The sequence below is a fragment of the Carassius gibelio genome, chromosome A16, assembly GCF_023724105.1.
Source record: "Carassius gibelio isolate Cgi1373 ecotype wild population from Czech Republic chromosome A16, carGib1.2-hapl.c, whole genome shotgun sequence".
Taxonomy (NCBI): Eukaryota; Metazoa; Chordata; class Actinopteri; order Cypriniformes; family Cyprinidae; genus Carassius; species Carassius gibelio.
This window is the reverse complement of record NC_068386.1, coordinates 6,036,518-6,063,604: the sequence shown is the minus strand read 5'-3', so window position 1 is coordinate 6,063,604 and position 27,087 is coordinate 6,036,518. Positions and strand designations below refer to the sequence as shown.

The 27,087-nt window shown below is 39.6% G+C and overlaps 3 protein-coding genes and 1 long non-coding RNA gene across 10 annotated transcripts in view; 2 read left to right on the top strand and 2 right to left on the bottom strand.

Annotated features, from left to right (window-relative positions):
• LOC128030443 (protein asteroid homolog 1) overlaps positions 1-27,087 on the top strand; it is a 101,927-nt gene that overhangs the window by 57,193 nt on the left and 17,647 nt on the right. The window lies entirely within an intron of this gene.
• Positions 1-27,087, top strand: part of LOC128030451 (protein asteroid homolog 1-like) — a 52,565-nt gene that overhangs the window by 8,429 nt on the left and 17,049 nt on the right. Inside the window, exons 2-5 of the mRNA XM_052618099.1 lie at positions 14,860-16,176; positions 16,259-16,472; positions 16,711-16,870; positions 18,500-20,115. Of these exons, the coding sequence (XP_052474059.1) occupies positions 14,896-16,176; positions 16,259-16,472; positions 16,711-16,870; positions 18,500-18,926 (2,082 nt within the window). The 5' untranslated portion in view covers positions 14,860-14,895 and the 3' untranslated portion in view covers positions 18,927-20,115. The remainder of the gene's footprint in view (positions 1-14,859; positions 16,177-16,258; positions 16,473-16,710; positions 16,871-18,499; positions 20,116-27,087) is intronic.
• Positions 1-27,087, bottom strand: part of LOC128030447 (uncharacterized) — a 55,769-nt gene that overhangs the window by 13,307 nt on the left and 15,375 nt on the right. For 2 of the 6 annotated variants that reach the window (XM_052618085.1, XM_052618081.1), the window contains exons 2-4: positions 12,035-12,084; positions 10,736-11,923; positions 9,133-10,076 (exon numbers count right to left, since the gene is read on the bottom strand). In XM_052618085.1, the coding sequence (XP_052474045.1) occupies positions 9,625-10,076; positions 10,736-11,923; positions 12,035-12,083 (1,689 nt within the window). In that variant the 5' untranslated portion in view covers position 12,084 and the 3' untranslated portion in view covers positions 9,133-9,624. Of the gene's footprint in view, positions 1-9,132; positions 10,077-10,735; positions 11,924-12,034; positions 12,085-17,968; positions 18,309-18,466; positions 18,616-27,087 lie in introns of those variants that run through there. The other 4 variants (XM_052618087.1, XM_052618084.1, XM_052618080.1 and 1 more) reach the window with 4 other exon arrangements.
• On the bottom strand, positions 5,149-8,604 carry LOC128030453 (uncharacterized). The gene is made up of 3 exons (XR_008187905.1): positions 8,427-8,604; positions 7,745-7,844; positions 5,149-5,189 (listed from the first exon to the last, which is right to left on the bottom strand). It is a non-coding gene; the product is annotated as an uncharacterized LOC128030453 (long non-coding RNA).

Genomic DNA, 27,087 nt, shown 5'->3' with positions numbered 1-27,087 from the left:
CCCACCATTTGCCTGGGGATGGTAGAGTGCGGCACGGAAATGCTTAATTCCTTTACTGCACAGGAAATTGGAGAAGTCTGCAGAGGTAAACTGCGGCCCATTGTCAGTAGTGATGGCACGGGGCATGCCCCAGCGAGCGAACAGACTCTCCAGTATCTGAGTGATGGTCTGTGTGGTAACTGTCCCGGCTGGTATTACCTCAGGCCATTTAGAATGGAGATCATACACGACCACCAGAAAGCGCTGATGGTGGGGAACGCCATGGCCATGAATTTCCCCACAGATGTCAAGTTGAAGGTGCTCCCATGGGTGAGATGGCCATGGAACAGGCTGCACAGGGGGTGAGACCGGTTGTCCAGTCTTTCCACTGAGTAGACATGGTTCACAATCTCTGTATATGTGCGCAGTGTTGTAAGTGTGGGGTCACACTTGGACTCCCTCTGCAACTGCTCCAAGGAGACCGATTCTTGCAGAGGTGTGTGTAGCATCTGAATGAGGTTTGACTCCATGTCATAATTTCCTGGTGAGGCTGCTGGTGTGGGTGCCTCAACTGATCGAGATAGCAGATCAGCAACAACGTTGTCCCTCCCTGGCGTGAACTTGAGTTGATAGTCATACTGCCTCATCGTTCAGTTGCCCAGACACAAGCAAGGGCCTCACGTTCACCTACAGAGTAGCGCTGTTCAGTGGGTGTCAAAGCTCTGGAGGCAAATGCTATAGGTCTTTCCACTCCATACTGCATCTGCGACAGCACTGCTCCCAGTGCCTGTGTAGAGGCATCGCAGGTGACGATAGGCTGACTATCAGGATTGAAGTGAGCTAAGACAGGAGGAGTGGTAAGCTGGGACTTTAGTGTTCTGACGGCCTCGGAGCATGCACTAGTCCAGTTCCATGGCTCTTCTTTCTTTAGTAACTGGCGAAGGGGTGCCGTGGTTTGGGAATACTGAGGCAAGAAACGAAGGTAATAGGCCGTAATGCCCAGAAATGAGGCCACCTGTGAGGAAGAGGTGGGCTCTGGGATTCTGTGTATCGCCTCAATATTTGACTGAAGAGGGGCGATGCCCCTAGACGTGAGGTGGTACCCAACAAAGTCTATGGCTGAGGCTGCAAAAGTGCATTTCTCTCCATTTAATGTAAGGTTATGTGCCATGAGAGCACTGGCCACCCTGCTGAGACGGTCGTTATGGGTCTGGACATCTGGCGCATGGACTACTATATCATCCAGGAATACTCCAACTCCGGGAATTCCAGCCAAAATGGTGGTCATTACCTTTTGAAAGCAGCTGGGGGCGGAGCTTAGGCCAAACGGCATACGAGTATATCAAAATACCCCAGCGTGTGTGACTAATGCTGTGAGATCCCTGCTAGAAGGGTGAAGTGGCACCTGCAGATAACCTTGGCGCAGGTCCAGTTTTGAGAAGACTGTTGAACCATAGAAGTAAGCAGTGAGCTCCTCAGCTGTGGGTAAGGGGTACTTATCTGGGATAACCGCCTTATTTACAGAGCGCAGGTCAACACATACTCGTATTCCTCCTGATTTTTTTTTTTGCAATGACCAGGTTAGAAATCCAGGGAGATGCATTGACCGGCTCAATAATTCCCATGTCCAGTATCATTTGAAGCTCCACAGTAACTTCTTCCCGCAGGGCTAGGTGAATTCTGCGCAGGGGCTGTATGACCGGCGGCACAACAGGGTCAACCAAAGGCCTATGGGTGAATGTTGTAAGGCAGCCCAGTCCGTCGAACAGTGATGGCCATCTCTGTTGCCAGGTGGAGGTGACATGGTGGATATCAGAGCCCTTTCCATCTCGAAGTGTGAATCCCAAGCTTGTAAATAGATCAAGTCCAAGAAGGTTCGCTCCCCGCTCAGTAATGTAGAAGGGAAATGATGGCAGATGTTTAGAGCCATAATGTACTGAGACCCGTAGAACGCCGAGCATCACAATCTTAGAGCTGTCATAACCACAGAGGGAAGTGCAGGGCTGTTGTAATGGCAGATGTGAGAAAAACTTGTGATACGTACTGGCATTAAGCAACGATGCCGCTGCTCCCGTATCCATCAGGAGTGGAAGGCTTACCTCCTCCAGCAGCACAGTACACGTCCTAAAAGCTGCCTGGCCAGATGATACATGCCTTATCTCAGTGTAGTCATTACGGACAGGTGAGAGTCTCCTCCGTGCTGCTTGTGTAGCAGGAGCTGACCGGCAAACTTTGGCAAAGTGATTTTTTTTAAGACACTTCCTGCATGTCTGTCCACGTGCAGGGCAATTTTGGGCTTTTGAATTGTGCAAACTGGAGCCACAGTTGCCACAGAAGCTCAAACTGTGTTGGTTTCTCTGTAATTGTGCAAGCTGCACTGGAAAACCTTCATTGCTATCTGCAGTCTTTTCTGTGGGTAAATGGCAGTGGCCTGAATGGCAGGAAGATCGCAACTGTTGTGTGGAAACGTCTACAGGGAGGCGCGCGTCAGCAAGTAGTGTTGAGCATTCCAGAGCAGCCTCCACTTGCTGGGCAATTACAACTGCTTGGTTTAGTGTTAATTCGTCAGGTTCTAATAACAGTTTTTCTCGAGTCTTGTCACATAGTATGCCTTCAATAAACTGATCACGAACAATCTGATCTTGAAGTGTCCCATAATTGCATGAGCGCGCCATGTCACGCAGATTAGTCACGTAATCTTGCACGGACTCACCCGGTCGCTGAAGACGCTTGCGTAGTTTATATCGGCGGAGTATGACTCGCTGTTGGCCGTGAAGTGGCGTGCGAGAAGAGCAACCGCTTCCTCATACGTCTCGCCGAGCGCGCGATATATACTCTGTCCCTCCGCCCCGAGGCAGTGACGAAGCAGAGCGATTTTCCTCCGATCTGGTATGTCAACATAGTCCATGGCCTCGAGGTACACCGTGAAGCCATCGATCCAGCTCGCCCATGGAATAGGCGGTTCACCAGGCACGGGAAGAAAAGGGGCCGGCGGTGGTAAGCTAAACTCAGCCATCTTCGTCGCCAATGTTATGTTGGTATTTCAGTTAGCCATTAAACATGAAGCACACACGGCTGAACGGATAATCACTTTACTCGTTCTCTCACTCACTCACACGCATGCGTAAAACAGCAGGCAAAACTTAACCCCTTCGTAACCCCCGAAAACCTAATGGTAGAACACAACACAACCGTCTGTATCTATCAGGCAGCAAGGAAGTCGACCGGAAGTTGAAGTCGGCCGGGTGCCGTCATCTTGTAGCAGAACTCCATTACCTTCTATGTTACATTATGGCCCCGTAGAAACAGTTTTTGTAAAAATAGGCTAACGATTGCATCATAACCACGCGACTCTCTGTCACATTACCATACAGACAGGAGGAGAAGCTCGCAGGCAATTAACTTAATATGGCGTACTGACGTTACATTTTAAAATACTATACAAAATAATTAATCAGAATACTTACTCCTTCTCACTCACGCCAAAGAACTCCCCGCTCAAGCTCGCCGTCTCTGCAAGATTAACGATGGCAGTTTGCACGCACAGCTACTAGAAGATTTACATCTGTCAGACAGGTTGCTGACGTCTTCAAGCTTCGTTTGAGTCTGCACGTCAGAAACGGAAGTGCTAAAAATAGCTTAAAACAGGCTTCATTTGTCTCAATTGAGTTCCAATGGGGTCGCTGTGTCCATTTCGATATTAGGAAAATGTTACATGTAAAACACGTCACATTAAACTCATAAATAAACAGAAAATACATCAACATACCACTTTTGCCTGCTTGTGTGCTAAGAGAGGATTATATCTTGAAGATTTTTGATCAAATGGCTTACGATTATAGAGAAAAACACCTTTTAATTTTGCGATGATTAATTACATCGTTCCATCTCTTCGTGTGAATGACAAAACAGGAAGTGAACTACAAAAGCATGTTGGGAATAAAATAAAATATAATCAAGAAAGTCTTAGAAAGAAACAGTTGATTATAGAAATCACAATAAACATAGAAAAATAAGCATAATATAAAATTATACAATTTGAACTAATCAAAAGTAGGTTAAGTAAATTAGTGCTGAAGTACACAAGCGCCATCTAGAGGAAATATACATCAACTCCCTTTGTGACAGAAAATAGAAACTTTGAGGCAGCAATGACACTATGATTCACACTCTACCATTTAGACCACTGGAGCTGATGACCGACAGACATCTTTTATAGTGACTTTCCCCATCACCTGTTTGTGGGTGTTGTTGTGGGGATACGTTTGTGGGACTTTTTTTAGAGCACTGTGATCTTGTGACATATGCTTGTATTCTCCTACAACAGGAGCTCATTTCACATTATTTGCCTTCACTTTAGATCATCATGCATTACATCAGACAAAGTTTCAATAGTTGTTATATTATTATATATAGCTCTCTCTCTCTCTCTCTCACTCACACACACACACACACACGTATATATACATACATATATATATATATATATATATATATATATATATATATATATATACTTTAATTGTGTTTTCAGAAGATCCACATATTTTGAAATGTTAATATTGCTTTATATTATTCACATAAATACAAAAAAAAACAATAACAGTAATAGACAATTATCTTTTTTATAATTAAGCAATTTGATTAATTTTCCTAAGTTTCATGATTAAACTATTGTAAACTATAATTTATTTTTTCAGATATTAACTTTAATTAAAAGGCCAAGAATTTGGACAAGAAGGACACACCATTGGGTAAGTAATTCTAAAAATTATCATATAGTGTATTAAAGGTAATATCACTGAAATATTTGCCCTGTTGGTAGCAGATGGGCCTAAGCTTAGAGCAACAGGACACACTCTTCCAGGAAAACTCCTTGTTGGAATCTTTGGACACAGCAGCGCACAACGCTTTCTGGGGAATATCTGGATGCCCATTGGCCCACTTCGTGAAGCTCACGCTATATTTGCTGTCATTGCCTTTCAGCCAGTACCACTCTGACGTGAACAGACTGCGCCGCAGACCGATCCACAGATACCCAGGACCAATGTTGTTTTGCAGAAAGTTGGTCATCTCTTTTTGGGCCATTTCACTGCTTGGTGTGCTCAGCTGGTAAGATATATTTAAGCAGTAACGATGGGACTGGGGCCATGTCATGACATCAGTAGTGGTCTTATAATTTGTAGAATCTGCCACACAGCCATCACGATCTGTGAGCACACAAGCATATATTGACACATTTACAGTCTGCACTGGGAAATTTGACTTCATTCACATTCTAATGTAACTTCACTTTCTTACTCCAAAGAAAATGTGTGATACGTTTTTAAGGAAATGTCAGGAACAGATTATTTTTTTTTAATATACTTTTTTGAACTAGTCATTTCCATAAAATAAAAGTGGTTAAAAACACTGTAAAAAAACATTTTAACTGAAAAAAAAATAAAATAAAAAAAAACATTCCACAATTATTTGTATAAACTACTGTTGAAAAGTTTGGGGTCAGTACGAATTTTTTTTTTTTTTTTTATGTTTTTGAAAAAAGCCACCTTTGCACACAAAGACAGTATTTACATTATTTGATCAAAGTAATGTTGTAATACTAATATTTCCTACTAATTTTATTACTTAAAATAACTTGATCAAGAAACATTTCTTATTGAAATCAGCTGTGCCTTTTAATATTTTCATTGAAACTGTGATTAATTTTGGTTTTAGAATTCTTTAAAGAATGGAAAATTCAAAAGGACAGCCCTTTTTTTTTTTATTACTTTCGTATAACAATGTAAATGTGTTTTCCATTACTTTTTTTTATCAATTTAATGCATCTTTAGTGAGTAAAGTATATATTACTTTTTTATACCAGTTTTAAACTGTAGTGTATAGCAGCATTGTTATTTTATGCATTATAAATGTATAAATATATAATTATATAAAACATATGGCAATTGAAACCAATTTCATGTCATGTGCCATGCAGACATATAATAATATCCTAATTCCAATCCAATCACAATTCAATCAAGTCCTGATTTCATAAACCACATAATATTGCATCCTTCCTAAAATGGGAATAAAGGTTGTAAGTATCATCTGATGTTGCCTTTAATTTACTCTTGGATTAAAAGAAAGTATCTTTTACCTGGTTCATCATTTAAAATGACAGCTGGGCTTCCGTAAGGAATTCCACCTTCCATCGTCTCAAACATGTACACTCCAATCTTGGAGGTTGGATGCCAGATGACATGCGTGCCACTAAGCGACACAGATATTGAAGAGTAGTTTGAATAGGGAATGGGTTTCCAGTTAGTGAACTGAAGTAATTTGCCATCTATAGACACATTGTTCTTATGGGCTGTTTCAGCGATGATAACGACCTCACCTTCTGTCGAGTTCATCTGAACCAGGTAACAAGCAGCGAACATGGTTTCTGGTATGAGTTCTAAGACAAAACCTGGACTAATAAGTCTGATGGACACCTTATTTGTTGAACTGATTAACCGAGACGCACTCTTGAGCTCTGGGAAGGGAATGAGCTCTGAAGAATTGAACTGCTGAGTTTTTATATTCACGCCTTTGAGCCTTACTTCCGTTGTGTTAGTCACTTGCAGCCAGGCTTTATTCAGGTTCTTCACAGACGGCACAAGAAACGTGTCACCCCACAGATTTCGGGGGAGAACGTGGCTCAGCACCATATTACAATCACATCCTGCAGTTTCTACACATGGGTGGGTTAACAGCACAGCCACCTTGCCAGAAGAGTCCAGCTGAATCTCAGAGCCATTAGTTTGGAACTGGTAAAGTTTGTGAGGCCTGAGCGTAATATTAAATGCTTTTGGACCATCCGGACTGATACTTTGGACGGTGATTAAGTTATCAGATTTCTCAGCATTGATAATGATCAGCCTGAACGAATTGTATCTCCAGCTGTCCGGAGCTAACTGATCTGACATATTGTACAAGGATGCCATCATCTGATTGTAATTGATAAATGGGATTGAATACCACTTTCCGAGATTTGTAACAGGTTGAACGACATTAGACTGCACGCTGCTCCCGCGCTGACTGAGCCAAAGCACCACGATCTTTTGGGTGCTGTTGACTCTGGCAAAAAGAGGGAAGTTTGTGAACTGAAATTGCTCGTTGTACTTGGGAAAATGCACAATTTTAGTCTGCCCAGATCGTAGTTTATCATGAAACACTTTTGTGTAGTTGATGGTGATTTCGACGAGGGTGTCGTTGTAGAAAGCAGTAATTTGGAGCGTGTTGTAGGACTCCTGTGGATTGTAGTAGACAGTGTTTTCTGGGAATGCCGTGATGAAGTCTCTTCCATAGCTCTCCACTGACAGCCCTATCAAATCATGTTTAAAATGATGAATTTTACACAGATATAGATATTCTCTGTAGAGTAGATATATTCTGATATAACATTACACAGTGAGCGTAAGGTTTGCTACAGTTTTCTGGTTTCTCTTGTATCACTTTGCCCCTTTTCTCGGATCAATATGTCATGCACTGATTTGCTAAGCAGCCGTGTAACAAGTTAGAGAATGTAAAGTCCTTCAGTTTAATAGCAAAATAAGCTCAAAATGGGATGAAGACCTGACCATCTTGTCAATGACTGACTGTACAATACCCTTTACATGCAGTTTTTGTAGTAAAATACAGAACAATTTGCGTAATGACCCATAAAACCTTTATATATTCAATGAAACTACATCAGCTTTGTACGTGTGTATTTGTGCAAATGTGAAAGATGATTTACCCGAGCAAACCAGTGACATGAAGATAAGATGAAACAGCATCACGCGCTCTCTGTGGTTTTCAGGACAGTTGATTTAAGCAGCTACTGGTGTTCAACCAAGCTAGAAAAAAAGAGATGAATACCTCTGATACATAATTTTTTTTTTTTATTGTTTTCTTTTATGGCTCCTGTGCTGAAACATGATAATATGGATTGTTGGTCTGGTTAGTTTTGGAAGAACAACAAATCAGTTTAGGCTGATTTTCTAATGTTTTCATTGTTGTTTTCCAACAGAGATAATAATTATGTCTGTAAAATAAAAAAGTTAATTAATACATGTAAATATACAATAAAATACATAAAAGAGTTTGGGAGGAATATGAAGCTGTGCAGTTCTTACGTGTAGGAGATATTTATTTTTGATTCAGTCGTATTAAATAATAGAATTGATTCAAACTAAACTGACTGAATCAATGTTACAATGTTATAAAAGTGCTATAAAAGTGAACATGGATTATAAAGTCACAAACATAACCCATGCATAATTGTCAAGTTAAGGTTCTTAATTCAAAATTTTCGAATCAGACAGATATTATTTCTGAAATCCCATAGTGGATTTTCAACCACAACAGACATATAAAAAAAACATTCTTATTGGTACAGTATTAACATAACATTCTGCTATGTAAACCTGATGACTTACCTGATGCTTCAAGATCACAGGTCTTCCACTCTCTGAGCAAGGTAATCTTCTTTTGTGTGTTTTTCCAGCGACATAAACCCATTTTGCATTCAAAACACATTTAGTGTCTCCATGCAAGTTTGCATAATGAGCTGGTGACATTACTATTAGTCATATAACACATGCTATATTCTCACAGCACAGTCATCACTCATCACTCCTCAGAAAAAAATGTACAAAAACCTGTCACCTAGGAGGTACACCAGATATTATTTGACTTTTTTTTTTTTTTATGGGTGAAGGAAATTATAGTTAATTTATGAATGTGAGTATAGCAAAATAAGGAACGCTGTTACATATTATACCAAAAAACCCTTCATACAGTGGACTATAAGTAAAATTGATGACAAAATGTATTGTCATAATTTATTACCATTTTCTAAACTACATTAAATAAACTGATAAAGTGTGAGATGTTGAAGGTGTCTGAATAAATTTGGTTTGACTGTATGTACCTTTTAGGTACTGGTATTTTCATTTTAGGTACTAAGGTACTTATGTGTTTAATGTAACAATATGCATCTTTTAGGGGTAAAAAGGGTAACAAACCCAGTGACAGCTTTTTGAACTTTTTTTTCTGAGAGTGCATTGTAAGTCGCTTTGAATGAAAGCGTCTGCTAAATGCAATAAATGTAAATGTAAAAGAAAAACAATGCATGCAACAAGGTTTGCAGTCTGAAAGTTTGTTTATTTGGGAAAAAAAAACTTCAGACACAATCCTATGTAGGCAATATTAATTTCAAAAATGAGGTTTGTACGCGCAGATCAATGAGGCCTAGGATCGATCAGTTCCAAAAAGAAATGTAAAATATAGCATAACAAGACAACAACAATATAGCATAACAAGACATTTATAAGCATAAGGTCAATCTGCTCATTGCCTTGTTTTTTTGTGTTGTTTTTTTTTTTAAGAAGAATTTGTTATTATACCCTGTGTGAATAAAATCTGTAGGTTTTAGTCCAATAACATAAAAAAGCATTTTTAGGAAAAAGAAAATCCACTCTGGGTCAAAATGACTGAAACACAACATGAGGGTTAATGAGGTTTGTATATTAACAATATATAATTTAATGTATACAGCTATAAATTGTAAAAAAAAAAAAAAAAATTCCAGTTTTTTTTACCTTCTGGCAACTTGTTTTCCCTGGCCAGTTTTTATTATGCATCTTTTGATTCTTTTGAACCATTAGAATCATTTGAGATGGTAAAGTACTTAGCTCTTGTGTAGCAGATAGACTTCAACTTAGTACAGCAGGGCGTAGTTTCCCAAAGGAAATCCATGCTTGGGTTTGGGAATACTGAAGCACACATGCCCATCACAGCATCACCTGGCTCTCTGGTTCCCCATTGAGTGTATGGCAAGCTGTTTGAGCTTTCACCTTTCTGCTGGTACCAATCTAATGTCATCAGACTGCGACGCACACCGATCCAGAGCCTCTCATTCATACCTTTATTATTCAGAATGTGAGCCATCTCCGCTTGGTCCGCTTCATTGCTGGGACTGAATAACTCGTCACTTATGAGCATACAGTACTGATGGGATTCAGGCCAGGTCTGAGGTGTGACGATGATGTCAAACTTTGCAGTAACAAATCCACAGCCTAAAGGGTCTAAATGCACACAAACACAACACTAATGTTTGAGTAGGTACATATGAAATATAGACTTAGCATATACTCTTAACAATAAAGGTTTTTAAACATTTTGCAATGATGCCACAGAAGAACTGTTTTTGGTTCCCCAAAGAACCTTTCAGTGAAGAGTTCTATAAAAAGAACACTCTTAAAAATTCAGGTTCTTCACTGGTATCTGTGGTTCCATGAAGAAACTTTGTCTTTCAAGGAACATTTCCATTGCACAAAAGCGTATTTATAGTTAAAAAAAATCATTATATGGACTTTCCCCACTGACTTTCATTACATTACAACAAACACTAAAGCATTTTTACAAAATTTTAAAGTCATCGGGGTTTGATGAGGGAACGTAAAAAGACTCTTAAAAATAAAGATTTTAATAATCTAAAGAACCCTTTTTCGACTTTAAAGAACCTTTTGTCCGATGGAATGTGTCCATTGGATGATAACGGTTCTTCATGGAACCATCAATGCCAATAAAGAAACTTTATTTCTAAGAGTGTAATGACAGATTTTTCTCTATGAAGCAATTCATAAACTTGTGTTGATGTGAGCATAATACACCGCATAATACGAAGATACATATCATCACCCTTTAAAAAAGCAACCATCACCAGAAATACTGTACTTCTTACCTGGCTTTGCGCTTAAAGATATAGCCGGGCCTCCATACACATGTGTGCTCTTCTCAAACACGTACACGCCGATCTTTGTGGATGGATGCCAAATGATGTGTATGTTATCAAGAGACACTAACACCGATGAGTACACTGAATTGGCGACGGTGCTCCATTCAGTAGATAAAAGCAAATCATTATCTATATACACACTATCCCTGTAGTTTGTTTCTGCTATGATTAAGGCCTTGGCATCTGTCGAGCTGACAGGCACTAGGTAGCACGCTGAGAACTTAGATTGTGAGATTGGTTCAATGATGATGCCTGGACTGACAAGCCTGAGGGAAGCAGGATTCGATGTGTGGATGAACTGGGATCCTAACTGCAGAGATGGAAGGGAAAGGAGTTTTGATGAATAGGCATCCACCGTATTTGATTCTAGATCCCCGCCACTGGCACTGATTTCCACTGAGGACGTCACATGTAGCCAAACGTTGCCGGTGTTGAGTATTGAGGGTACAACAAATTTGCTATCCCACTGAGCATCAGGATGAAGTTGGTTCAGCACCATGTTGCATTTGCATTCCTCCGTCTCTACACATGGATGGGTCAGCATCACTGCCACTCCATAATCAGAATAAATCTCAGTTTCTGTCCCGTCAACTTGAAGTTGGAGAGCGGTGAACGGATCGAGTATGTAATTATTTTCTATAGACCTTTTTACAATTATGACATTATTAATCAAACCTTCTCCGTTGACAATAACCAGCCTGAAGGAGCTGTATCTCTTGCTGACATCTCTTGCCGATTGATAAAAAGTATTGATCATCTGGCTGTAATTCAGCAAGGGGATGGTATAAACTGTACCAAGATTTTTCAGAGGCTGAATGACATTAGTTTGCACACTGTCTTCTTTCTTGCTGATTGATTGCACCACAATTTTCTTCGTGCTGCTGATTCTGACAGTTTGAGAAGTTGCACCAAATTGGTATTCCTCAATATCCACTGGCAAGGTCACAGTTACGGGCTTTCCTTCTGGCAGTTTGATTTTGTCTGTCAACTGCTCTGAGATGAAGACATTCACCACAGTGTTGGGAAGGACAGCAGTGATGTTGAGAGCATTCACTGGACTAAGTGGATGGTAAAAGGCTATGTTCTCTGGGAATATTGTGATGAAGCTGTCTCCGAGGCTGTCCCATGACTGACCTGTTAAACCAAGAGTTACTAATATCATGTCGACAGAACATGCCTTTTATTAGGCCTCAAGAGAATGGAAGAATGGATCTATTTAGAAAGCACTAATGATGCATTTCTTACCTTGGCCAATCATTGCCATAATCAGAAGAATACTCCGCATGATTTCCATCCTGATTTTAGTCAGGAAGAGAAGAAGAAGAAAACAAATAAACATTTGACCATTGCACATTGCTTGTTTTATAACTTTGTAAATGAATAGTGTGAGAGCTACAGGAGCACTTGTTTTTATATAGCATATATTTGCTGCAGTGAAACAACCGAGTGTCCTTAGAAATGTAAAAAAAAAAAATTTACTAAACATTAATTATCAAGTTACTGTCAACTCACCCATATGAACTCACAAAACTTACCTTTTAAGACAAGAGTAACATTTTTAAAAAGTAAATAATGCAACCTGGGTTTGAAATTAACACCCGCCAAACCACCAGGCTGTTGCAAAAAGCAAACAAAACACACCAACAGTAGCCTACAGTGTGCACACTCTGGCATTTTTAATTGTTTTAAATTTTTATTTAATGTATCTTTTCATTTGTAAAATAATTTCAAATATCAGTATTCAACATTTCATGTTTAAAATATCAAAACATTATGCATTTGTAACTGCAGATTAAAGCATTCCACCTCCATCTGAGCTGAATTAACATGTGTGAATACAATGCCACTTCATATGCAACTTCTGCAAAGATGAATTTTGCTGATACTTATTTCATTTGTTTAGTAACAGCCTAAATGTACTATTATTATAACTGACTTATTAAATGTAAGAATTTGACCCAAAAGATGACGCACACTTAAAAAAAAGGCTTTATATAGTTAAAAATACCCAAAAAAGGTAAAAATAAATGTAAACTTATTGTAAAAGATTAATTTCTAACACTGCTGTGAATTGATCACAGAAAATGAAGCATATCAAAAACTTTAGTCCGCTGTACACAGGAGTCCTTAAGATGTCAGCACAGTAACACACTCAGCAAAATATTTTCTAATTATCTTTATCGATAAACTTTATGGAGATTTTTTTGTTTTTTTTTTGTCAATACCGCACACCACTAGTAGATTACTGACACAAAATGATTTGCAACCTTCGCTTTGTCGCGTCCAGAGACAGCCTTGAGCTGGTGGTTTAGCCTATTTGTTTTATTTATTTATTTTTTCCGGCTATTAGAAGTTATGAATGGCAGGTAACTTAAAAATGTATTCATTTCAATCCCTAAATACAACCATATAATTATTCATTAAATGAAACCTCACATTTAGCCTACTTTGTTATACAACAGTTTCTTTAGTAATTATGAGGATTTTTTTAAGCACTGTTATGAATGAGAATTAACTAATAAATAATTATTAATGTAAAAAAGAAAAAAGAAAATCTTAAATATGTTAGGAAAAAATTGTTAGCCTGAATGCAATGTAAGTCGCTTTGGATAAAAGCGTCTGCTAAATGCATAAATGTATTTATTTATTTAAATTTAAATATTCAGTCAACAATAAGAATGAACTAATACATATCCTACTTTGAAATGCTTCATTAATATAAACTAATTATTTTTTCAACAGACAAATAGAGCAAAGTGTATAACTTACAATTTACAAGACAAGGTGTTTTTTGACCTTGCACGCATGTCAACCTGTTGCTGGGGACTCCCAAAACCAAAATATGAACCTTTCATAACCCACAATAGGGACACTTTAATATCAGTAAATCACTGTAAATAAATATATCTAATAATTGTATATATATATATATATATATATATATATATATATATATATATATATATATATATATATATATATATATATATATATATATATATATATATATATATATGCTACATTTATCAAGACGTTGTCCTTCACTGGGCTGACTGTTATACATCTCTAAAATCTAATATCTAATCTTAAATATCTCCACATAAAGAGACCTCTTACCTCATAAGCGTATCACAGCCTTCTCGCTGAACCAAATCGCATCGTGTCGTTTTTCATTTATAGCAATGCAGATTATTTGTCATTCAAAATGCACGCTATTTTCACAGCTTTGCATAAACTGCCTCAACCCTGCCTAAAGAAAACTTAGCATGAAACAACGATTTTCATTCTCAACAGGTATTGATAATAAAGTTAACGTGTGCTGATTATGTACCTATAAACTAATATAGCCTAGTTTTGTTTATAATTTGTTCTTCTAGCATTTTACAACCACTGTATATTTATCAAAACATAAATAAATAAATAGAATGAACAATCAAATGCAAATTTTGGAGGGTGATGCATCAAAAAAATAATTTGTTACTTCACATGTCTCTGTAAAACTAAAAAGGCTCTGCCTTTTTTTAATCAAGGATGTACCATCATACACACACCCAGGTGATTCATTCATCTTATGTTAGAAATATCCATGGCAGTCATGTTGTTGTTTAAGAACCCGAGGCCATGGTTTCATGGTGTCATAAGATAAGTTTCGCTTTCCTGACAGTTTGATATAATAAGATCTACATCGTATTCAGATAGCCATGCAGCGCACAGACACCTCACGCACTTTCACACAGGTACGTTCTTTTTCATCACTTTAATATTATTTCTACTTAAACATGTTACTTTATAATTAAATCTTGTCAGAAGAAAGAACAATATTTGACAATTGGCATTGCAGATGAATTATGTAGTTGTTTATACTGTTGTTGTTTGAAGAAAGTTCTGTAGCTGTCACTGAAATAACATGCATAAGCATTTGTTTATGTTTAATAGTTGATATTAAATGTCATTTAATGCATTTTATAAATCATAATACAAATTAACTTAGGCCATAATGCAATGTAAATAATAAATGAATAAATAATTAGAATTGAATAATTATACAATTATTTATTATACTTTCACAGCAAGTGAAGACTTAATATTGTTAAAGTTAGTGGCATATGCATTGTGTCACCATGGGAGTCAGAGGACTGAAGACCTACATTGAAAGCAGGAACAAAAATGCTTTAAGGAGCTTGGCTTTTAGAGACAAGAAACTTATAATTGATGGATGTAATTTATTATACACCATGTACTTTGACTATAATTTGGATGAGATGCATGGAGGAGACTATGACGCCTTTGAGGAGTTGATCACAGAATTCTTTAAGAACCTCACAGCCTGCGACATTCACCCTTATGTTGTATTTGATGGTGCGGCTGACCACACGGGCAAAAAATGGGAAACTATTAGGCAACGAAAACAGGACAAAATAAATGCAGCCTTGGCCGTGTCTGAGGGGAAGAAAGAAAAGGTCCTTCCTATTCTCATTGGTAATGTTTTCAGACAGCTTCTTCATAAGCTCAAGATACCGCTGGTTCAGTGCATTGAAGAAGCTGACTGGGAAATTGCTGCTTTGGCTGAAGAGTGGAACTGTCCAGTTTTGTCCAATGACAGTGACTTCTATATATTCAACCTCAAGGCGGGATTCCTGCCAATCACACATTTCCAGTGGCAAACCGTGAAACAGGACAGACGGACAAACAAAAAATTCATCCAAGTCAAACACTTTACAGTGAGAAAATTCTGTGAATCTTTCAAAATGAACACAAACCTTCTACCAGTTTTTGCTTCTATCTTAGGCAATGATTATGTGAAGCTGCAAAATATCAGATGTATGAATTGGGCAGAGCACTCAGTTACGGACAAACCGCATATCCACATTGATGGCTTGCTTAACTGGTTATCCCAGTTTCCAGGGCCAGAAGTGGCTGTAAGTGCTTTGCTGAAAACAATGTCCGAAAATGACAAAGCCATCACCATAGAAGCACTATCCAAGGGAATCCAAGAGTACAAGCTCTTCCCTGGCTATCTGGCCAAGTACTTCCAATTAAAGATGATTCCACCTATAACTTGTAAACGTCTTTTGCAAGTTCTACCTCAACGCACCTTGATGCTCATACTTGAGGGAAAGATGAACTCCTCCATTATCGATGCAGTAATGAATCAGAGGGTTTTAATAACATCTCAAGTTGAAGATTTCCAACTCCCCTGTAGCAGTGTAATCTCTCGCCCCATACGCCAGGTGATTTACGGGTTACTTTTGTTGGGAGAACAAAGATCTACTGGCACAAGTAAGTGTTATGTGGAGGAATACTTCAGACAGCAAACAAAACTAAGCAGTCAGAAAGTTGAAGGCTTACAGACCATGGATGGACTTCAGCTAAAAACTTTATTGGAGGTAATGAGAAGATGTCTTAGCTCTCTTTTGAAATCGAATTCAATTGTTTGAGTTCCAATATTTGACATTCTAATGTTTCTAGGAACCACTCAGTGTGCGACTTCAGGTGCTCCTGGACACTTTAGGTGTGTCGTCTGAGATGTTAAGAGGGATCCAACCTGATCTACATCTGCAAATATTTGTGACACGTTACTGGCTAGTAAACGCACAGCCTCAGCCGTCCCAAATGCATCTTTGGGGGCTGCTGCTGGGAATGGTCTATGGAAAGTTCAGCAATACACTTAAAGGACAAATAGGTATTGAAGTTATCATACGTCATTGTAATTATGTTACCAGAAGATATATAGCATGCAGTAAAGTAACAAAGCAACCTCAATGCCAGTATTGTCATGTGATGCTGGTATGAGGAAATGATTACCTAAATGGCACGGGAAAAATGACAAAAACTTTGCAGAGGTTCTTGAAATGTGTTAAGCCAGTACATAACATAAAACAATGTCTGAATAAATGATATTTTTTGGTTTGGGGTTTTAGACATGCTGTTGGGACCTAAGAAACTACAAACTGCTGGAAGAAGGATTGATCTGGAGCATGAAACGGCTCATCTATACAGCCAGTGGCAGTCCTGCCTGAAGTGGAGTCTCAGTCTCAATAGTTTACTGTGTTTTCCGGTGTCTGAACCAGAGATTGCAAGGTACAGCACATGTTTATTACTCCTAAACCATCTTGAAAGCTTTCTTTCATGATTTGATAATTCTCATTTTGATTTCCATTGTTAATAATTCTGCTTACTGATTGTGGCCTCCCAAATGTAATTTAAAATGCTTTTAATAAATGCTCATTTTAGTTATGTATATATATGTATGTATATATATATGTATGTATATATATATATATATATATATATATATATATATATATATATATATATATATGTATGTATGTATGTATGTATATATATATATATATATATATATATATATATATATATATATATATATATATACATACACACACATGTATACACACATACAATACAAAAAATAACAAATCTTAATACAGCAAGGATGCATTACCTTGATTAAAAGTTCTAAATTCACAAATAAATGTTGTTCTTTTTAACTTTTGATTAATCAAACAAGCCCTTAAACGTACCATGGTTTCCACAAAAATATTAAGCAGCACAACTGTTTTCAACGTTTATAATAATACGAAATGTTACCAAATTTGCATATTAGAATGATTTCTAAATGGCCATTTTAAAAGTGTTCACTGCCAGTGTTGCCACAGTTACTTTGAAAAAGTAACTCAGTTACTTTACAGATTACTTGATTTTAAAAGTAACTAAGTTACTTTACAAGTTACTTTATTAGTTACATTCACCAGCTGCCAACAACATAAAAATGCCAACACTCACTTTATTGGAAGTATATTTTTAACAGTAACCTCAACAATCTATCTCCTGACAATTAAAGTTGAACTTAAAAACTATTTCTTGAAAATACGTTTTTACAAAAAATAAAGGCAGTCTTTCTTGACTTCACTTAACATAAATGTTTTAATAAAATATAAAGGCAGTCTTTCTTGACTTAACATAAATACTTTTTTTTAAAAAAATATTAGATTTATCTCCATCACTGCATACTCTTCCATGTAAGAAAAAGCTAGCATTGACAGTGGTAGGGATCTTGTTTATTATGGCACGAAACACGGGCGAGTAAACTGTATTAAATGGCAGCATTTCCCCCACAACAAACTGCCCGACTAACTTCTTCAACTGTCCCCCACTTACTGATTTTGCACCGAAGTCCAGCTTTTGTTGTTTGGGTGGTCGGGGATCTCCTGCTCTCTGCTTCTCATCACCTGCTGTGACCGTGCAGTGCAGCTTGAATGTTTTTTTTTTTTCAAATTCGACGTAGTGTTTTTGTAGCTAGATAACACTTTGTCGCCGCCAGCACAGTGTACAACGGACCTTAATGTTGTCATCTTTAGCTGACACAAACTCAAAATAGTGACTTTTCCATCTAGAAAACGCACATCTCTCGTCTCCCTCGAATGTTTACGTTTGTGTCGCTTCGTGCATGCTGAAAACGTGACTTGTCGCGTACGTGACTTCACTCCCCGAGATGCAAGAATAAATATATATATATTTTTATTAAGTAAAAATGACAAAAATAGTAACGCACAGTGACTTGGTTAAGTAACTTTAATCTGATTACTGGTTTGGAAATAGTAATGGGTTAGATTACTCGTTATTGAAAAAAGTGTTCAGATGAGAGTAACGCGTTACCGGCATCACTGTTGTTGTCCTCCTGTTGTTTAGTTTGTACTCTGGAACATGGCTGCACCAAGTCGTCCGTGAGCTCAGGAGAGGCAGGCCTCTGGACAGTCTGCTGGAGAGGGGTTCGAGCGCAGAGCGGCTCTTCAAACAGCTAAAGGACGTAGTTGAAAGCTTGGTTGGTGAAAACTTCATCAAGAGAATGAGAACCGGGCTCGGGCAAAGAACTGTTGGGAACACACACAGAGACTACAATGGCCATAATCAGCCTATAGATGAACTGAGCAGTTACTTTGAACATCTGATGTATGAGTATGACTATGAAGATGATGATGATCTTAATGAGAACTTAGGGAAAAGTAAAGCCAAGTATCATCCTGACATTTCCTGCACCATCCGTACCAGACACAAGTCTAAAGCTCGCAATGCTAATCATCCCTCAAAAAAATATGAAAGGAGTTGCTTTGATTAGACCTTAAAGGACTTTGCAAATGTTTGCACGAATACACTTATTTTGGAAATGAGATAAGACATGCCAGGAAACCAGAATATGACAGCTTGTCTACTGTATATCACAATCACATTATTTATTGATTTAAGCTAAAAATCATTGTATGATATTTGCATTAAGGTGTTGGACTTTGGAATTTTGGTAAATTAAGGACTGTTCACACAAAAGATAACTATAATGATAACGATGAAGAATCACTATCTTTAGAATCACTTTTTCATTTCCAGTTGATGAATGATAAAAACATTGACACCCAATCAGAATCAGTTCTGCTATAACTAGGTTAAGAATTTATGGCCGCAGGTGTGGACACTAATATGTGCTCATTCTTGTTGTGAAAGGGCCTTTAGACTATGGTTGTGTCTACGCAAATTCAACCTATTCAACATTATGAGTATTTTAAGTAACATAAGCTTTTAAATTGAAGTATCAAATTTAAATATTTTTCTATTTAATCTTTCTTTTGTGTTTAAATAACCTTACAGATTTTTATATCATTGAATAATGTATTAATAACTCCAACTTGTCACTACAAGTTGTTCTACTTGCACAAAAAGTGTTATATATCAACTCTAAAACTAAAACTCATGATAATTTACATGAAAAACTTTAATTTTTCATGTAAATTATCCTATTGCCTAGTACTAAATTGTTTAAAGTAAACAATGGGTTTCAATGATTTGAATGGAATAAAAATGGACTTGACTTGAAAATGTAATGCATGCATGTTTTCCAAAATATATAGTTAGAAAATCAACTTCAAATTTCAATTTGTAAAAATGTATTGTACAATACTGTTCTGAAATGACTACAACAGATTATTGGTTTCAGCTGTGCAAAACACAATAAAATAAATACAATCTTTTTATACAAAACATTTTTATACTGCTTCATATCAGTGTATTACAGGGTTTGTTTTCAAAGCAACAGCAATGCTAGAAATCAAACAAAGGGCATCTCCCCAATTAATAAATGTGGACAAAGTGATGATAAAGAAACACTACCTGCAATAGAAAGGACAAACATGATCGCATACTGCAAAAACTCAATTATATCATTTTCAGCTGTATCTTATTAACATGATACAGTGTTGGCAGATGGGAATAAGACAATGCTGGTGGGCTGCACTGAGGTTTTTTGGCATGGGTAGGTGGAGGGGGGTAAGTGTCAGGATTGTTTAGTCGAACATTTCTGTACATCTGTTTAAACTCTTAAAAAACAAATCATTCATCTAACCGAGCACCAAATAGGTGAGGAAATAAATACCACTATAGGAAAAGCCGAAGTAAAGTGAAAAGGCAAAAGCATTTTATTTTCAGATGGCCCTAATACCAGTGTATTAACACAAGGAAAGTAACAAGATAGTACTGATACTACGCAAATACAGAGGAACTGATAAGTAATTGTACAAGCCAGTTGTATTAATCATCAGTCTAATATAAGAACCAATAGTGCATGTATCTTGTAGGGCATCAAAAAGTGGGACCATGTAATCTGGTAACACCATCATATTGTGGGTTCCTGTATCTTCAAATAGAAAGTCATTATAAAAAACTGATTTCAAGAAAGCCTCTGCAGTGTTTTTTTTATAAATCAGAACCTAAAAAGTGTCTGTACACGTTAAGTATACACAGAGAAATCACCCATCAAACGTAACCCTTTATTCAGCTTCAAGTAATAACACTGTTTTGTGTATGGGTCTTTCTAGATAGACTAACTTGCTTGTGCGTGCAACCTTGCTATCCAGTGTTGCATTACTTACAAGAAGTTTAAGTCTTCTCACCCTACCATCAGTTCCTGGAAAGACTTCCATCACTTTGGCAAGTTTCCACTGATTTCTTGGTGCCAAGTCATCTTGGAGCAGAAAAATATAATTTATCTTAGCGTTTCTCCTGCTCTTGTTTCACTTACTTCTCTGCTGCAAATTCAACAGATATTCCTTTCTCCACCTGGTCCAAAACTCATTCACCAGATACTGAACTCTTTTCAATCTCTTCTGAAGATAGAGATCCTCCCTAACAAACTCTCCAGGAGGTGGTGCAATGATAGTGGACTTCATTGTTAGTATATGATTCGGCGTCAATGGTTCACATGCTTTGTTGTTTGGCAAGTCCGGTCTCTCGCCCTTAAACGGCAATGGCATTTGATAGTGCCCATCTTGCATTTGTTTAATGACTTTGTTTAACCTTGCCAAAAATGTAAAGTCTTCTTGTGACGCAGAGACGTCCTCATTATTCCTTTCAACAAAGTCAGACTCAAAAACCTTAAGTATCTCTGCTGGAGTGATCATCTCTGAGAGAGATTGTGCGAGAGATCACTTCTTGCGCAGACTAAGCCCAGTTGGATGTGGTTGTGTACAAGAGGTAAAAACAATATAAATACTATTCATTTTCTTACACAAACCGCTTGTTTCGTGTCTTAGGTCATCAGTGTGTACTTATGATGGGGAATTGTTTAATTTGGACTCCTCTGTGCCTGCTCTTTGAGGTGGTGACCATAGACCTCCATTATGTGAGTCACAGGCAAGAACGGTTGGACCTAAAAATATCAAAATGGGAAATACTGCGGAAACAAAGAAACCTACATCTTGGATGTCCTTGAGGTAAGCTAAAACATACCAAAATTTAATTTGAGAGTGAACTATCCCTTTAACGGTGCTCACAACATCAGAAATCAAATCTGCATCATCATTGTTCTTCATGGCTCTTTTCAACCCATTGATGTGATACTTCCATCTTCTATAATTCTGTTCAAAGCTGCTTTTCAGATTGTTCAGTCTAGTGTCTTGCAATGTTTTACCCTTTTCAGTTAGCATGCGTACATGCTGGCTTCTTCTAATGTCTGGGAACTGTGTAGTATCTGCGCCCACCTGAGGTTGTTGTACTTCTGCAGCAACTTCAACATGCTCAGCTATAGCAGCCTGCTGTGATGGGATAACCTGCTCTGCATCGTCAACTTCTTGTGCTGTAGGATCTGCACAGATAGCTTCTTTAGTGGACAGCACTGTATTTTCACTTGTATCAGACATGTCAATGCTGTGTTAAACTACAATGTAATATCCTAAATAAGGAACAGTCTTAAGTTCTAGTGTAAGCAAGTACTTCACCTAAACTCATATGATTCAACCTTGTAAATTGTAAACTATAGAACTATAAGTAGCAGAAGCATGAATATAACTTGTGAAATAATTAATATCCCAAATAATAAAGTATACAAAATCTTAAACACACAGAAAATTTCAACTTCACTCTGTCAATAATACATTCAACACATTTGTTTGTCTATTTAGTCCTTAGATACAGTCGGCATCTAGTCATAGCTGGGGGCGTGATGAGGGCGGAGTCGGCATGGGGGAAAACACTGCAAACATCTTGTGTATTTGAATGACAAAAATGCACATATTGAGCACTCATTCCCAGAGACACGTAGAACAATTGTAGTCTTTTTTAACTTTAATATTCTTATACACTAGTCCATATCGATATTTGATTTATTTTACAGCCCTAATGTAGATGTATTCTTTAAAATAAAATAAAATAGCCAAATTCCGTGACGTTCTGCTTTATACAGCAAGTTCTATTTTTGACTGGATTCCGCGATTCAATCGTTTCGCAAACACAGACGGGGTGAATTTATGAATGAAAGTGTAAAAGTTCTGACAGTTGTTACGTGTCCACACGCTTTTTTAAGTGGGTTTATGTTCGACACTAGGCTAACGTTACATAGTTTTGCTTCAGGTACAATGATAAGGCTAATTATATATGCATCCACTTTCTGAAACAACCTTACACAGTTTTGATAACGTTAATAATGAACACGATGTTAATATAGCCTGCCTGTGATGAAATGCCGACTGCACACATACATATGCTTAGTCTTGGGATTCCAAAACTTCCCTTTATCATCCTCACAACTTATTGCTTGTAGCCATTTTGTCATCCTTTCCGGCTCTGTATGTTTATTAGGAAGGATGTAGAACTTCAATTCATAATTTGTTAGTTTATTGGAGGTAAAAAAAAAAAAAAAACGACACAGCAACTCTTCGGCGTGATTGTCCCGTGTATTTCAATTGGCGCCAAGGCAATGTTTTCCCCCACGGGCTAAATTCACATCACGTGACGGGGCGTTCCCGGGGGCGTTCCCAGACCAACCTGTTATGTTGGTATTTCAGTTAGCCATTAAACATGAAGCACACACGGCTGAACGGATAATCACTTTACTCGTTCTCTCACTCACTCACACGCATGCGTAAAACAGCAGGCAAAACTTAACCCCTTCGTAACCCCCGAAAACCTAATGGTAGAACACAACATTTCCCCCCCCTTTCAAAGAACAAAACTGTGCTCTCTCAAGCTGTAACCATAGGAAATGACCAAACACCTAAGCATTAAACTCTGTGATAAAGTCCTTTAGGTATGCGGGACGAGCTCTTGCTCGAATCGGCCGACTCTCAGTTACTGTTGACTGCGGCACTTCTTGGCCCTTCAGGCAGTGGATAAAGAGGTTGAGGCCCCACAGCTGGTGGAGATTGATGCGGGACCACCCTGACAGGGGAACCTTGATGCACTCGGCCTGCCCGTGGTTGTACTGGCAGCGGTGACGCTGGAGCAAAAACCGAGCTGTGTGTTGGCCCTCCACTAAGCTCTTTTGTTTGTGAGCACATGTGTGAGTTGAAAGGGTTTGGCACTTTCCGCAGTCTGCTAGCATTCCAGCGAGAACCATCGCTCAACAAGAATGTGGCAGGCCCTAACTGACAATCCACCTGGAGGGGTTCAGACCAAAACGATGCCATTTTATTGCTACGGTGTGGTCTCCGGACCCAAACCCAGTCTAGAACTGTTATATTACTAGGTTTGGCCTTGTGTCTTCTGTCAAAGTTGGCCTTCATTCGCCTCTGGTTTGAAGTTACAGCAGCTTTGGCTGCTGCCCAGGTGCCGTCTGAGGCTGTAGCTGACAATTCCTGTGGTCTCAGTCTGTCCAATGGCAAGTCCATCTCTCGGCCAAGCATAAGCAGAGCAGGAGAGGCCTGAGTGGTGGTGTGCTGGCTAGCTCTGTAATGCATAAGCGTTAAGTTGAGTGCTGTTTGGAATGTATACCCCTGGGCCTGGTGTGCACGAATGACATTCTTAAGGCTTTGATTGAATCTTTCAACCCCACCATTTGCCTGGGGATGGTAGAGTGCGGCACGGAAATGCTTAATTCCTTTACTGCACAGGAAATTGGAGAAGTCTGCAGAGGTAAACTGCGGCCCATTGTCAGTAGTGATGGCACGGGGCATGTCCCAGCGAGCGAACAGACTCTCCAGTATCTGAGTGATGGTCTGTGTGGTAACTGTCCCGGCTGGTATTACCTCAGGCCATTTAGAATGGAGATCATACACGACCACCAGAAAGCGCTGATGGTGGGGAACGCCATGGCCATGAATTTCCCCACAGATGTCAAGTTGAAGGTGCTCCCATGGGTGAGATGGCCATGGAACAGGCTGCAAAGGGGGTGAGACCGGTTGTCCAGTCTTTCCACTGAGTAGACATGGTTCACATTCTCTGTATATGTGCGCAGTGTTGTAAGTGTGGGGTCACACTTGGACTCCCTCTGCAACTGCTCCAAGGAGACCGATTCTTGCAGAGGTGTGTGTAGCATCTGAATGAGGTTTGACTCCATGTCATAATTTCCTGGTGAGGCTGCTGGTGTGGGTGCCTCAATTGATCGAGATAGCAGATCAGCAACAACGTTGTCCCTCCCTGGCGTGAACTTGAGTTGATAGTCATACTGCCTCATCGTTCAGTTGCCCAGACACAAGCAAGGGCCTCACGTTCACCTACAGAGTAGCGCTGTTCAGTGGTTGTCAAAGCTCTGGAGGCAAATGCTATAGGTCTTTCCACTCCATACTGCATCTGCGACAGCACTGCTCCCAGTGCCTGTGTAGAGGCATCGCAGGTGACGATAGGCTGACTATCAGGATTGAAGTGAGCTAAGACAGGAGGAGTGGTAAGCTGGGACTTTAGTGTTCTGACGGCCTCGGAGCATGCACTAGTCCAGTTCCATGGCTCTTCTTTCTTTAGTAACTGGCGAAGGGGTGCCGTGGTTTGGGAGTACTGAGGCAAGAAACGAAGGTAATAGGCCGTCATGCCCAGAAATGAGGCCACCTGTGAGGAAGAGGTAGGCTCTGGGATTCTGTGTATCGCCTCAATATTTGACTGAAGAGGGGCGATGCCCCTAGACGTGAGGCGGTACCCAACAAAGTCTATGGCTGAGGCTGCAAAAGTGCATTTCTCTCCATTTAATGTAAGGTTATGTGCCATGAGAGCACTGGCCACCCTGCTGAGACGGTCGTTATGGGTCTGGACATCTGGCGCATGGACTACTATATCATCCAGGAATACTCCAACTCCGGGAATTCCAGCCAAAATGGTGGTCATTACCTTTTGAAAGCAGCTGGGGGCGGAGCTTAGGCCAAACGGCATACGAGTATATCGAAATACCCCAGCGTGTGTGACGAATGCTGTGAGATCCCTGCTAGAAGGGTGAAGTGGCACCTGCAGATAACCTTGGCGCAGGTCCAGTTTTGAGAAGACTGCTGAACCATAGAAGTAAGCAGTGAGCTCCTCAGCTGTGGGTAAGGGGTACTTATCTGGGATAACCGCCTTATTTACAGAGCGCAGGTCAACACATACTCGTATTCCTTACTCGTACTTCTTCCCGCAGGGCTAGGGGAATTCTGCGCAGGGGCTGTATGACCGGCGGCACAACAGGGTCAACCAAAGGCCTATGGGTGAATGTTGTAAGGCAGCCCAGTCCGTCGAACAGTGATGGCCATCTCTGTTGACAGGTGGAGGTGACATGGTGGATATCAGAGCCCTTTTCATCTCGAAGTGTGAATCCCAAGCTTGTAAATAGATCAAGTCCAAGAAGGTTGGCTCCCCGCTCAGTAATGTAGAAGGGAAATGATGGCAGATGTTTAGAGCCATAACGTACTGAGCCCCGTAGAACGCCGAGCATCACAATCTTAGAGCTGTCATAACCACAGAGGGAAGTGCAGGGCTGTTGTAATGGCAGATGTGAGAAAAACTTGTGATACGTACTGGCATTAAGCAACGATGCCGCTGCTCCCGTATCCATCAGGAGTGGAAGGCTTACCTCCTCCAGCAGCACAGTACACGTCCTAAAAGCTGCCTGGCCAGATGATACATGCCTTATCTCAGTGTAGTCATTACGGACAGGTGAGAGTCTCCTCCGTGCTGCTTGTGTAGCAGGAGCTGACCGGCAAACTTTGGCAAAGTGATTTTTTTTAAGACACTTCCTGCATGTCTGTCCACGTGCAGGGCAATTTTGGGCTTTTGAATTGTGCAAACTGGAGCCACAGTTGCCACAGAAGCTCAAACTGTGTTGGTTTCTCTGTAATTGTGCAAGAGCACTGGAAAACCTTCATTGCTATCTGCAGTCTTTTCTGTGGGTAAATGGCAGTGGCCTGAATGGCAGGAAGATCGCAACTGTTGCGTGGAAACGTCCACAGGGAGGCGCGCGTCAGCAAGTAGTGTTGAGCATTCCAGAGCAGCCTCCACTTGCTGGGCAATTACAACTGCTTGGTTTAGTGTTAATTCGTCAGGTTCTAATAACAGTTTTTCTCGAGTCTTGTCACATAGTATGCCTTCAATAAACTGATCACGAACAATCTGATCTTGAAGTGTCCCATAATTGCATGAGCGCGCCATGTCACGCAGATTAGTCACGTAATCTTGCACGGACTCACCCGGTCGCTGAAGACGCTTGCGTAGTTTATATCGGCGGAGTATGACTCGCTGTTGGCCCGTGAAGTGGCGTGCGAGAAGAGCAACCGCTTCCTCATACGTCTCAGCTTCGCCGAGCGCGCGATATATACTCTGTCCCTCCCCCCCGAGGCAGTGACGGAGCAGAGCGATTTTCCTCCGATCTGGTATGTCAACATAGTCCATGGCCTCGAGGTACACCGTGAAGCCATCGATCCAGCTCGCCCATGGAATAGGCGGTTCACCAGGCACGGGAAGAAAAGGGGCCGGCGGTGGTAAGCTAAACTCAGCCATCTTCGTCGCCAATGTTATGTTGGTATTTCAGTTAGCCATTAAACATGAAGCACACACGGCTG